Source organism: Mastigoproctus giganteus, chromosome 9 (assembly GCF_048544385.1).
Source record: "Mastigoproctus giganteus isolate SK-2022 chromosome 9, ASM4854438v1, whole genome shotgun sequence".
NCBI lineage: Eukaryota > Metazoa > Arthropoda > Arachnida > Uropygi > Thelyphonidae > Mastigoproctus > Mastigoproctus giganteus.
Window position 1 is genome coordinate 11,597,568 of NC_143583.1, and position 14,500 is coordinate 11,612,067.

The window sequence follows — 14,500 nt, forward strand, 5'->3', positions numbered from 1 at the left end:
CATTTAGACAAGACTTCAGTTATAGCTCGGACACAGCATGGTTTTGTTAAGGGGAAGTCTTGCCTGACCAATTTGATTGGATACTATGATTCAGTCACAAAAGAACTGGATGCAGGGAATAGCTTTGATATTATATACTTGGATCTTAGAAAGGCTTTTGATACTGTTGCATATGGAAGACTGCTACACAAATTGGAGCAGTGTGACATTGGAGGCAAATTTCTGCTATGGATAAAGGGGTGGTTGAGGGGGAGAAGACAGAGAGTGGTAATCAATGGACACTGCTCATCGTGGACTAATGTTATTAGTGGAGTCCCTCGGGGCTCAGTGTTGGGTCCATTATTGTTTTCTGTATTTATAAATGATATTGATGATGGTATATCAAGCTTGGATCTTAGAAAGGGACAAGTTTGCAGACGATACAAAGGTTGGCAGGGTTGTCAAGGACACTACTGACACTATGCTGCTGCAACAGGATCTGGAAAGGGTGAGCAGATGGGCTGAGAGGTGGCAAATGAAGTTTAACATTGACAAATGTAAAGTACTACACATGGGAAACAGCAACTCCAGAGCAATGTATCAACTCTGTGGTACTACACTGACAGTGGTAGAGAATGAAAGGGACTTGGGGGTGGTTGTGCAGGCAAATATGAAGTTCTCTGAGCAGTGCAGATGGGCTGCAAGAGTAGCTCATGGAGTATTGTCAATGATATACAGGAATTTTTCCAGCAGGGATAAGGAGGTGATTATTCCCTTGTATAAGGCAATGGTCAGGCCACACCTAGAGTACTGTATACAGGTCTGGAGGCCTCATTTCAAGAAGGATGTAGAGCTGCTGGAACGAGTACAGAGAAGGGCAACAAGATTAGTGAATGGAACAAAGGGCTGCTCTTACGAAGAAAGTCTAAGTTTTGCAAATTACAGTTTCTGGAGATTAGGCACCAGCGAGGTGATCTCATAGAGGTGTGTAAAGCCTTGAATGGTTTGAGCATGCTCAATGCTGATGGGATTCTTCCTCTAGCTCAGAATAATCACCTGAGAGGGCATAAATTCAAATTGAGGAAAGACAGATGTAGGACAGATGTGCGGAAATTTGCCTTTAGCCAGCGGGTTGTTGGTTGGTGGAACAGACTTCCATCCCTTGTCGTGGAGGTTGATAGTCTAAATAGGTTTAAGGCTCAGCTGGACAGGTATTTTGAACGAACAGAGGGGTGAAGTGGAAGTGGGTTTTTTTTTTTTTTTTTTTGGCTGATGCTGCATAAGCTTGCTTTCTTGCATCAAATGCCTCTTCTAATGCTAATGCTAATGCTAACCCTTCATTGGTGTTATTCATGAAAATCAGAAACCACAGTGGTCAAAGAACTAATCCTTGGAGGAACCCACTTCTGACTTTACACCAATTTGTAGAATATCCATTAATCACAACCCTCTGCCTTCTGTCCTGCAGCCACCCAGCAATCGATCTGAGAATTTTTCCAGTAATCCAAACATGTTCCAACCTCTCATTAGGAAGTGATTCAAAGGACTGGCTAAAATCAAAAGCGATGTCAAAATTGTTCCCTAAATCCAGTTGTATCCAACGCACATACAGAGTCTTTTCTCATATGGTCGCCCTTTTGTCAATCTCATCATGCAAGCTGCCTGTCTTTGGAATCTTTTAAGAAGCTCAATGTCTTTTTTCAGATGAGGTCCACACTTGAAGAACACAGTATTCCAAATGTTGTCATACCATTGCCTTATACAGTGCCATAAGTAAGTGTGTCAAAATAGCTTACTAAGTTAGTTAAACACGATTTTCTCTTAACAAAACCATGTTAGAATTTGTTATTCAGAATTCCATATTTATCAAAATGTCCCTGGATTAAACTCCTATTCATTGCTTCTAAGATTTTCCTTACCCCTGAAGTTAGACTATCTGGCCTATAGTTACTAACTTCGCTCATAGAACTGCCGTTATGAACTGGTGATACGTTGATACTTCTCCAATCCACACCAAATACGGAAGATGCAGAAAGGTCAAGGGAATGACCACCGCATATTCCCGGAGCAATATGGCTTTAGTTGCTAATGCTCCTAAAAACCAAATAACAAAAAAACAAGCAAACTCCTCCAATGCAAAGGAATTCCTATTGAGTCAAAAGATAGCTCATAATTAATTTCAATTGTTTAATACATTCAAAATTACCGAGTATATGCCATCAATTCCAGGAGCCTTATTTCCCTTTATGCTCAAGTTTTTTTAATAAAAAGTTATCTGCAATTTCAAAATCCCTAATTTCATATGACGTAGCCTGACTTGCACAGCCTCTTCTCAGCACAAAAGGCCTTTCTTCAGTAAATACATACACAAAACACCTGTTCAATTCATCTGCATTATCAGCTGGGTTGTTAAGACTTTCTCACGATGGTTCGATCAGCTTCGCTTTTTGCTTCTTTGTATTCACATACATGAAAAATTCTTTATCCCCATTCTTTGCTCTCTTAACCAGGGCTTTCTTATAGAAGCGTTGGCCTCTCTAACCTATCCATGATACTACTGCAAATTAAGCAGTAGCTATACTGTTTTTTTTTTTTTTTTTTTTTTTTTCTTTTTTTTAGGTAGTTGTTGGCACATCGGCTTCTGTGGCAATAATGCACCTCCCAAGGTTTTTGCAGTACTTTGATCCAAGTTTGAGGTGGGATTCGAACCCGGGACCTTTGGGTTGCCAGGTAGGAACTTTACCCATCCGGCTAGCCCGGTCGGCCCTATCCTGGTTAATCTGCACTACTTCTATTAGAATTCTTGCATTAGTTCTATTAGAATGAGTAGCGGCCTGGAGCGAGGGGTGCTGGGTGTTTCAGAGACTGATGGCAGTCAGTCCCTTAGTTACTCTAAAACATTCCATGTATTTATTCGTTTCATGATGAAACAAATAAATGTTTGAAAATGGGATGTGTTAGGGTAACTAGGAATAAGAATAGGTGTATGTATACTTGCATGTGTACACCAATGCTAGAAGAATAGTAAATAAATTTGATGAAGTGTTGGTCAAGACATCAAAGGCATTGTGTCACACAGATATAAGCAGTGCAGAATTGGAATTTGGGGAGTACAATGTGTACAGAAAGGATAGACAGGATAGGAAGGAAGGAGGTGTTATGCTGTTAATTAAGAAAAACAAAATCAAAAGAAGCGCATCCAGTTGATATAGATGAACAGTGCACTGTTGAGTCAATTTGGTGATAAGAAGCAATCACAGTGTACTGATGTGGTATTTACTTAAAGATATAATAACCATCAGGGGTAAAGGAAAGGGTTTTTGCTTCCATAAAGTTGACTACAGTGGTCTCAAACAATTTTAAATTCTGTAGTAGGATCAACTGAAGATGTTACCAACAGCAAATCCAAAATGGGAAGCATTCAAAGAATTTATCTTGGAAGCTACTAGGCTTTACATACCAACTAAGAAATATTGTTCGAGGTTTAGGCCTAAGTGGATGTCAGATGAACTAATGAGACATATTGGCAGAGAAGAAAAATGCATGGGATACATACAAATTAACACATGACACAGAAGCCTATGATAGATACAAGTTGATCTGTAACCAAGTTACAAAGGAGGTTAGGCAGGCGAAGGCAGATTACGAGAAATCCTTGGCAACGGATGCAAAGAAAAACAACAAGGAGTTCTTTACCTATGTAAACTCTAGAAGGAAGGGGATGAATCAGATTGGTCCACTTAATATCGATGGGTCAACTGTTGATGATCCTGCTCAGGTAGCTAACAAACTGAATGAATATTTTGCATCGACATTCAAACATGAGGAGTTATTCAGCGAGGGAAATGCCAGAGGTGTATTCAACTCTGGCAGTAAGCTAGAGAATCTTGTAATAACTGAGAAAAAAGTGGAGGAGAAATTGTTGAAGATAAATACAAGAAAGGCACCTGGGGTGGATGGGATCTATCCAGTTATATTAAATGAGGCAGCAAAGGAAGTAAGCAAACCCTTAGCCATAATTATGAGAGCTTCCTTGGACTCAGGGGAAGTACCCATGGACTGGAGATGTGCAAATGTGACGCCAATTCACAAAGGAGGATCAAAGGGCGACACAAGTAATTATAGACCTGTTAGTTTAACTTCTGTTCCTGGAAAATTAATGGAGGCACTGGTTATAGAAGCACTGCAGGATCATCTAGACAAGACTTCAGTTATAGCTGAGACACAGCATGGTTTTGTTAAGGGGAAGTCTTGCCTGACCAATTTGACTGGATACTATGATGCAGTCACAAAAGAACTGGATGCACGGAATAACTTTGATATTATATACTTGGATCTTAGAAAGACTTTTGATACTGTTGCACATGGAAGACTGCTGCACAAATTGGAGCAGTGTGGCATTGGAGGCAAATTGCTGTTTTGGATAAGGGGGTGGTTGAGGGGGAGAAGACAGAGAGTGGTAATCAATGGACACTGCTCATCGTGGACTAATGTTATTAGTGGAGTCCCTCAGGGTTCAGTGTTGGGTCCATTATTGTTTTCTGTATTTATAAATGATATTGATGATGGTATATCGGGCTTAATGTACAAGTTTGCAGACGATTCAAAGGTTGGCAGGGTTGTCAAGGACACTACTGACACTATGCAACGTATCAACTCTGTGGTACTACACTGACAGTGGTAGAGAATGAAAGGGACCTGGGGGTGGTTGTGCAGGCAGATATGAAGTTTTCTGAGCAGTGCAGATGGTGTATTGTCGATGATATATAGGAATTTTTCTAGCAGGGTTAAGGAGGTGATTATTCCATTGTATAAGGCAATGGTCAGACCACACCTAGAGTGCTGTATACAGGTCTGGAGGCTTCATTTCAAGAGGGATGTAGAGATGCTGGAACGAGTACAGAGAAGGGCAACAAGATTAGTGAATGAAACAAAGGGGTGCTCTTACGAAGAAAGGCTTAAGTTTTGCAAATTACAGTGTCTGGAGACTAGGCACCGGCGAGAGGTGATCAGATAGAGGTGTATAAAGCCTTGGATGGTTTGAGCATGCTCAATGCTAATAGGATTCTTCCTCTTGCTCAGAATAATCACCTGAGAGGGCATAAATTCAAATTGAGAAAAGACGGATGTAGGATAGACGTGAGGAAATTTGCCTTTAGCCAGCGGGTGGTTGGTTGGTGGAATAGACTTCCATCCCTTGTCGTGGAAGTTGATAGCCTAGATAAGTTTAAGGCTCAGCTGGACACGTATTTCGAACGAACAGAGGGGTGAAGTGGAAGTGGTTATTTTTCTTTTTTGGGCTGATGCTCCATAAGCTTGCTTTCTTGCATCAAATGCCTCTACTAATGCTAAATGCTAATGCTAATCGGTTAAGTTATCCCAAATTTAATATCAGACCAATAGAAAAAACTACAATTTTCATATACTTTATATTTTAGCTGGAGGAATGAATAGGCAATACAGCTGATGTACAAAAAAAAGAAATTTTCTCAGTGTTTGCATTTTGACTTTTTATATATATAAGATTAAATATATATTAAATAAATATATAATATTAAATCTAGAATTATTACCATTTTATTACTACAGTAAAAGTCCGAAAATCGGGACTTTTCGTGGATAGATCGATCCGGATTTTCAGGCAATACTTGTAAAATTCAAATTTTATATGAAATAAAGAAGGTAAATTTTGACAGTTTATTCATTAGGTAAATTTTGACAGTTTATTCATTAGGTAAATTTTGACAGTTTATTCATTAGGTAAATTTTGACAGTTTATTCATTAGCAAATAAAGCATGCTTCATTTGTCAAAACAAGCAGTTTTAAAGAAAAATAAAGTCAACACCTGTCAAAGATGTAAACAAAAATTTTCACCACAAAAAAAAAAAAAAAAAAAAAAAAAGGGGGGGGGGGTGTAATGCTTGAAATTGTGTTTAAAAATGAACAAGGTAAAAGAAAAATACAATATATAAATGAAAGCAGAAGATACATATTTTATATAAATTAATTATTTGTTTTAGTTTATTAACAAAACATTTTCATATAAAATACAAAGTTCAAAAAACAAACAAATATTTATTCGTTCTTTTCCGCGATTTCTGTTGTGTCTGTTGCACTTGTAGCTTCTACTTTATCTGCTGCACTGCTTGATGCTTCTATTGCTTTGTGCACTTTCGTATATCATCTTGTTTATGACTTTGTAATTTCTTTGTGATAAAATTATTATGCACCATGTACGCATACATGACATCCTGAATACTGAAGCTATGGTTCTGTTCCATAAATTTAATAACCGTCTCAATGGACTTTTCTGCAGTAGCCCAAGATATCTTTTCTTCTTCAACTTTGTCGTTTTGTTCACCAGATTCTTCTGAATAATTCTCTTCTATCTTATCAGGAGTTAATTCTTTGAATAATTTCTTGATCGGTGAAAGTCGCTGCAACTTCAACATCATCTTCAATGCATATCCACTCTTCTATATCATCATCATTAGGGTTTGTGTAGAGGGTTGTCTTCTGTACATAATTTAATAGTTTCCATCAGTTCTTTCACTTCAGAAGTCTTTAGCTTTATGTGAAATCGTTCAAAATCTTCGTTTCAATCCAATTGTAGATCTGCGAACATCACGTTTAGCCATAACTTTTGCCACGCTCTTAAAAGAGTTACAGGCTTGACTGCATTCCATGCACTCACGAGTGAAAATGTTGCATCTTTGATTGAAAACTGCATTGAAATTCTGAAGGGTTGACATTCTTATGCCTCATTTTCATCATAAAATAATTTTTATAGTGACATTTAAAGTTCCTAATGACTCCTTGATCCATGGGTTGAATTAATGGTGTTACCTTTGGTGGCAAGTAACATGCAAAAATATTTCCGCAATCAGACACTAATTTTGATTCATGCGGTGGGCCCTACAGTTGTCAAGAAGTAGCAGGCATTTTGTATTTGCAGACTTGTCCAATTTTTTCAAGTTCTGACGAACTGATGGAACAAAAACATGAACAAACCAATTGCGAAATATATCTTTATCCATCCAAGCATTTTTTGGGCTTTATAGGTCATAAGTAAGTGCACAATTCCTTTAAAGGCCCGTGGGCACTGAAATTTACCAATGACCAAAAGCTTAATTTTATGCTGACTTGAAGCATTAGCATACATAAGAACGGTTACTCTTTCCTTATTAAGCTTAAACCCTGTTGCATTTCGTTCTTGGTTTCCAGTCAAAGTTTTTGTGGGCAAACACTTCCAGTAAACTGCTATTTCATCAGCATTATAAATTTGGTCAGCTGTAAGGTCATGGTCAAATACAATTTTTTCAAATGTTGCGCTATATTCTGTTGCTGCTTGTGTATCAGCAGACTGTCCTTCTCCAGCAAAATTTAATTAGTTAAATTAATTATTTAACTAATTATTTTTACCATGACAAGTCTTGAAATTCCTAAGCCATCCAACACTAAACGTCCACTCTGATTCAATGTTCATTTGCTCTTTAAAAGACCTTGCTTTGGCAATAAGCATTGGCCCAGAAATTGCCATACCTTCCATCATTTTAGCAAAACTATTCATACAACACTTTATCGAGATTCTCTAATTTTGGTCGATGTAAACTTTTTCTCTTAGCAATTTTATTGTAAGGCTCAGATGAAGCTGTAAATTCTAGAATTTTAATCTTTGCCTTTTTTATATCGTAAATTGTAAACTTTCTGATGTTGTATGTTTCCATTAAAACAGCACTGCTCACACCATTTTTTTGGTTTCTTAATTATTTCAAGTTTGTCACTCAATTTCAACATGTTCTTCTTTCTCTTCACATCATGAAGTTTATCTATTTTAGGAGCCATTATTATGGGCTTGTAAATACGTATGCTATATATGGTAAATGGAAGGAGTAGGACAAAAATTATATGGGGGGATGTCACCCAACTCGTATGAACTTGGTCGCAAGCCCGCAACAATGTGTTAGAATTCGCAAGAACGTGTCTTGACCTATCCGATAATGTTTGCCTTCAAAACAACATCGTTCCGAAGTTTGCCAGGGTGAATTTAAATCAAAAAATTTCAGGCATAAAACAACTAACACTGGCAACATCGCGTAATATTGTTAAGTTTGCCTTAAAATCTCGATATTCGAATAAACAAAAATACCTTTCTCAGGTTAGGAAGCTTCGCGATAAATTAAAAAATTATCTACATCCGAACGATTGGGCTGTATTGAAGATCTCCATAGATTTGCAACGGGAAGCACAGGCCTCAGAAATAAAAAACAGACACGTTAATAAGTTGCAAACATTATCGGATAGGTCAAGACACGTTCATGCGAATTTAACACATTGTCACGGGCTTGCGACCAAGTTCATACGAGTTGGGTGACATCCCCCCACAGACACACAACGTTCTACCACAGAATATGTCAGCTAGTTCACGAACACCCCCTCACTCAGTATCCAACGAACCGACATATCAACAGGTTACAAATCTTTCCTCGTGTACACTATCGCAGGACCAGATTTCGCTTTTATCCAAAGTACTAAATTATAATTTGCCACCTCGAAAACTGCCTAAAAAACAATGCGTAATTGATATTGAATTTGGACTTTGTAATGTTCCACAAAAAGATGTATTTATTCAACAAGTTAACCAAGTAGTGAATAACAAAAAAGAAACGCGACTTCCTAAATTGAATACACATGACAGTTCAGCTTTAGGAGAACTTTGGGGAAATAAGGACATTATTATACAGAAGGCAGATAAAGGAGATACAGTGGTAATACTAGATAAACATGATTATATTAATAAGTTAGATTCAGTTGTGTCAGATACTTCCACTTATCGTGAAGTAGACCTGGCACTGTTTAGCAATTTGGTAAATCAATACAATAAAACGTTAACCACGTATCGAAAAAATGACTACATTACTATGGTTCAGATAAAGGAATTGAAGTCCAGAACATACAATATTCCTGCACTTTTCGGTCAGGTAAAATTACACAAGACTGGGTTTCCTATTCGACCTATTGTTTCCTACAGGAACTCGGCATTTTCATCCTTAGCCACACATGTATATAACATTATAAAACCCTTTAGACAGGTAATACAATTTGGGATTAAAAACTGCGATACGTTATTTAATAAGCTTAAAGACTGTAGACTCGGCGACAATGACAATTTATTCTCACTAGATGTTACCTCATTATATACGAATGTATACGTTGAATACACATTAGATATTGTTTGGGATATGTTAAATAAAAACTCGACACCGATTAATTATACGAAGCTACCTATTAAGGAAATTTTTCACTTAATTAAACTGTTAGTTGAGGCTAACTACATCACCTTTCGAGACAAGGTGTACAAACAAATTCTTGGATTACCAATAGGTGTGAGCCTGAGTGGCTTAATCTCTCAACGATTGAGCAGATACATCTGACACCTTTTCGAACCCGTATCACATACTATGGGAGGTATTTAGATGGTGTTCTAGTTATTACCGATAGTAGTACTATCCAAGACATTTTACATTCGTTTAATAATATTCATTCTAGACTCAAATTTACATCGGAAAGGGAGGATACGGATACAAAGTCATTAAACTTTCTAAATTTCACGCTTACCCGGGACTCGAATAAAATACAATTTAGCATCTATCGAAAACCCACAAACACCGGTATGCTTCTACATTATAATAGCTATCACCCGTTCACCTACAAAAGATCGATTATCTTTAATCAATTTCTTAATGCCTATAAATATTCAACGATGGAATCTGCTTTGGACTCAGAAATACAAATATTAACTAGCAGATTCTTAAACAGGGGTTATTCCATTACCACAATAAACTGAATTAGGGTACAAGCTAAGGATAGGATACAAAATACTACACCAATCAACAATAGTAATATCAAAAAATACTTTATTTCTGTCCCATATGTTGAACAGTGGCACAAACAGCTTAACAGATTCTTTAACGATACCGAATTTAAAATTGTAGCTAGGCCAATACGGAAGTTACACACTATACTGAACAATTGCTCGGTTCTTTCAGCGTTCGCAACACAAATTAATGATCTGGTATACAACATATCTTGCGGTGATTGCGACTCGTCTTACCAAGGTTTGACCCGATTTTCTCTTAATATTCGTGTAAATCAACATGAAGCCTCAGTTCGTGCTTCTCATTCAGCAGCGTCAGAATTAGCCTTTTGTGCCATTAACGAAAAACATACTTTTTTATTTAACGAGGCCAAAATACTTAACGTTCAACGTAATTATACGCGACTATTAATTGCAGAAACCGTTGAAATTAAATTACACGAGAATTCTGTTAATGTTCGGTAGCTATATTTGATCTCCGATGCATGGACCTTTACGCGCAGCGCGAAGACAAATAATCTCTATTTAAGTATCAGGTTTAACCCGATTCGGTAATTTTCATTCCTGTGATCACGACATATGGTCGAAAAGCGTTGTCAGCTTCAGGAAGGAAAATCGTTTTGAATATTTTCTTATGATTCTTTTAATTGCATTAATTTGAATTTTAATTGTTTTAAATTGTGTTAAATTGATTATTTAATTATTTATATTTTACTCTAATGTACGGGTAAGTTGTCGATTTTTTCGTTTTTTCCGTTTTAATTTCTGGAGGGTATCATATGAAAGTGTTCTACGTACTATATTGAGGTAAACTCCTCTTATTATTTTACTAATATTACAGTACATATTAATTATTCCGATTATCACATATATTCTTCCGAATTTCACATATTTAATTTTTTAATTGGTAAGGTAATAAAGGGTAAATTTGTGCTTAATATAACTTTTATAGCCTGTGGATAATATTCCCCCTATTTTCGCTAATTAGAATCGCTGTTTAATAGAATTAAAATTCAATTGACAAACATGATCACAATGACCGACGCTTACTACACATCGTATAGTGGACGATACTTCACTATGGTGAGTTCATCGTAAGGTGATTTGATTGTACAGTGAATCAATTGTAAAAGGGGGGGGGTACATTGTATTTTTAACTATTTACGTGAAAATTCGGATAATTGGGGCAGCCGCTTAATCAGGCCAAAAAATGCACTAGTCCCAATGTGTCCCAAATAACCAGAATCGAGTGTATATAAAACAGCAACCCATCCACCACCAGAGATTGTGACCCACAATTCAAGAATCATGATTAAACCCACTTACACAGCAAAATCAATAATAAATTTTCGTTCCTAAAAGCAATTTATTTGCTTACCAGGCTGGCATCCAGATGAAATGCAGTTGACAGGTGGCCACTATTATACTGATCTGCAGGCCGGCAGTCAACAACAAAATATCGTACACTGCTGCCCTGTAAAATTACATAATTTTCATAAGCCATACTATTTAACTAGTATTTAGGAACCAATTTAAGAAGGGACAAAATAACCAATTCGGGACAAGAAAGGCAATTACACAAGAATTGGAATGTAACACAAAATATTATGTCACTACTAATCAATTTATCACCACTGACAATTTGAGAATTACATATTAGATCGTCCAAGGAATCAGATCTTTCAGGTAATAAAGTAAACAGAGATGAATCAAAATTAATTTCTTAGAAGAGGCGATAACCTAGTATAACCTAACCTAACTTAACATTGTTAAAGAGATTAAAAGAATGGGTTAACACCTATTAGGGATCAGCGCACATCATTTGCCAGACTCAGGAATTTGCCGCCATGAACATGGTACCCTATATTATTCCAGAAGTGAAAGTCAAGACTACAATCATCACAATGGAATGGGCATTTTTGTCCTCTCTGAATTCAATAAATATGTCAAACTACACACCAATCACAGATAAAAGTATATTACTGAAATTGCAAGGACAACCTTTCAAAATAAACATTAGCATTAGCATTAGTAGAGGCATACGATGCAAGCAAGCAAACTTATGCAGCATCAGCCAAAAAAAAAAAAAAAAAAAAAAAAAAGAAAAAACCCTCCCATTTCATTCCTCCATTCGTTCCAAATTCCTGTCCAGCTCAGCCTTAAATTTATTTAGGCTATTAGCTTCCACAACAAAAGATGGAAGCCTGTTCCACCAATAAACTACCCGCTGGCTAAAAGCAAATTTCCGCACTTCTATTCTACAACTATCTTTCCTCAATTTGAAACTGTTCAAATCAGGTTCCTAGTCTGAACAAGATGAAGAATCCCATCAGCATTCAGCTTGCTCAACCCATTCAAGGCCTTATACACCTCAATCAGATCACCTCGCAGGTGCCTACTCTCCAGGCGCTGCAATTTGCAGAACTTTAAGTTAAGCTTTCTTGGTAAGAGCACTCCTTTGTTCCCCTCACCAATCTTGTTGCCCTTCTTTCTCATTCTAGCAACTCTGCATCCTTCCTAAAATGAGGCCTCCAGACCGGTACACAGTACTCTAGGTGTGGCCTGACCATTGCCTTGTATAACGGGATAATCACCTCCCTGTCCCTGCTAGCAAAATTCCTATATATCATTGACAAGACTCCATGACCTGCCCTGGCAGCCCATCTGCACTGTTCAGCGAACTTCATATTTGGCTGCACAATGACCCCCAGGTCTTTTTCACTTTCCACTTCCCTGAGTGTAGCACCACCCAATTGGTACGTTTCACTTTGGTTATTGCTACCCATATGCAGTTCTTTGCATTTGTCAATGTTAAACTCCAGTTGCCACTTCTCAGACAATTTTCCTAACTTATCTAGATCCAGTTGGAGTAGCATACTGTCATTACTGTCGTTAACAACCCTGCCAACTTTGTATCATCTGCAAACTTGGACATTAAACCTGATATACCTTCATCAATATCATTTTGACAAGATCTTAACAATGAAGTAAGTACCTTAGCTAATGATGAGATGAATGTACACACGCTATGGAACAATTTGAAAAATACTTTGAGCAATGCATGCACAATCCATTTAAAAGCAAGGGAAAAACCATGTGAGTGTTGGATGAATGACAATATCCTAAATCTAATGGAACAACATAGAAAGGCAAAAAGGGATACTCAAGAGTACAGAAAATACAAAAGGAGATAAAGAAAGCAATCAAGATAGCCAAAGAACAATGGATGGTGGAGAAATGTGTGAAGACGGAAGAACTCAAAAGGAAAATTACATGGTAAACATGCACAGGAATATCAAAGAAATAGCCTTGATATACAAGAAGATGCATGCTTTAACTCTGTTCGACACCTCAAACAAGTCTATCGTGGATAAAGAAGAAACTCAAAGGACATGGGAGCTATACATACATGAGCTATTCAGTGGCAACAGAAGTGATACAGAAGGCTATGAATACTGCTTGGAGGGTCCAAAAATCCTCAAGGAAGAGTGCTTTATGCCATCTCATTGGCAAAAATCAGAAAAACTCCAGGGCCAGATGAAATCCCAATTATAAAACTCGCCAAAGAAGAGATTATCAATCAAATCAGAAAACTCTTTAATCAAATCTATACCACTGATGAAATACCGAACGATTGGTTAAATTCAATGTTTATCACAATCCCTAAGAAGTCTAATCGAAAGGAATGTGGTGATCATGGTCTATTCAGTCTGATGAGCCACTTGCTGAAGGTGTTTCTTTGGTTAATATATTCAAGAGCTAAATGTGAATCTAATCTAGACAATGTTCAACTGGGATTGAGGAATGCCTTTGGAATGTGTGGGGTATTGTTCCCAGCATCAACATCCTTCTTCAAAAATGTCTGGACCAACAAAAACGACATTTGTATCATTGTATGCTTCAGAGACTACGAGAAAACCTTCGACCGAGTGCTAAGTGCATCACAAGCTGGTTGAACTACTTCACGAGTCCCATTTGGATGGGACTCTAAGTAGTTTAATTTTTATCCGGTTTTCACTATACCATTTTTATTTGAATAAAGTATCAGTTTTATGGTTGGTGTCATATAATTGCAGTTATCATGAATTTGAACATTCCCAACCCCAGAGGCCTGTTTGAAGAACAGGTCTCCAACAACTACTCAATAAGATCAGTTCAAGTGGAGCAGAGCTAGGACTCATCATTAATGTGAAGAAAACCAAGTTCATGACATTAATCGTGAACCATGAAAATGCAGACCTATCACTCAATGACAATCCGATTGAACATATCAGTCATTTCAAATACTTGGGAAGCACTATTTCTTTCTTGGGGTCTAGCTTAGACCCCAAGAAAGAAATACAAAGATGCATTGAAATTTCCAGAGCAACTTTCAAGAAAATGGGATCACTTCTTTGTGATGACAAACTGACATTAAGATAACATATGGTCAAACGCTACATCTTGTCCATACTTTTATATGGTGTTGAAGCTTCAAGGCAAGTTCCCTGAACTGACTAAGGTGTTCAAAATATGGATACATTGCAGGATGTTGTGAATACCATGGACAGACTTAGTAAACAACAACGAAGTTCTCTGCAGAGCAAGAACAGAAAGAACATTAATAACCACCATCAAATGCAAGAAAATCCATATGAAATGTA

The 14,500-nt window shown here is 37.2% G+C and overlaps 1 protein-coding gene across 1 annotated transcript in view; it reads right to left on the bottom strand.

The window, feature by feature from the left end:
* The window catches only part of TBC1D23 (TBC1 domain family member 23), a 249,771-nt gene that overhangs the window by 93,301 nt on the left and 141,970 nt on the right, over nt 1–14,500 (bottom strand). Inside the window, exon 10 of the mRNA XM_090381875.1 lies at nt 11,236–11,331. Within this exon, the coding sequence (XP_090238001.1) occupies nt 11,236–11,331 (96 nt within the window). The remainder of the gene's footprint in view (nt 1–11,235; nt 11,332–14,500) is intronic.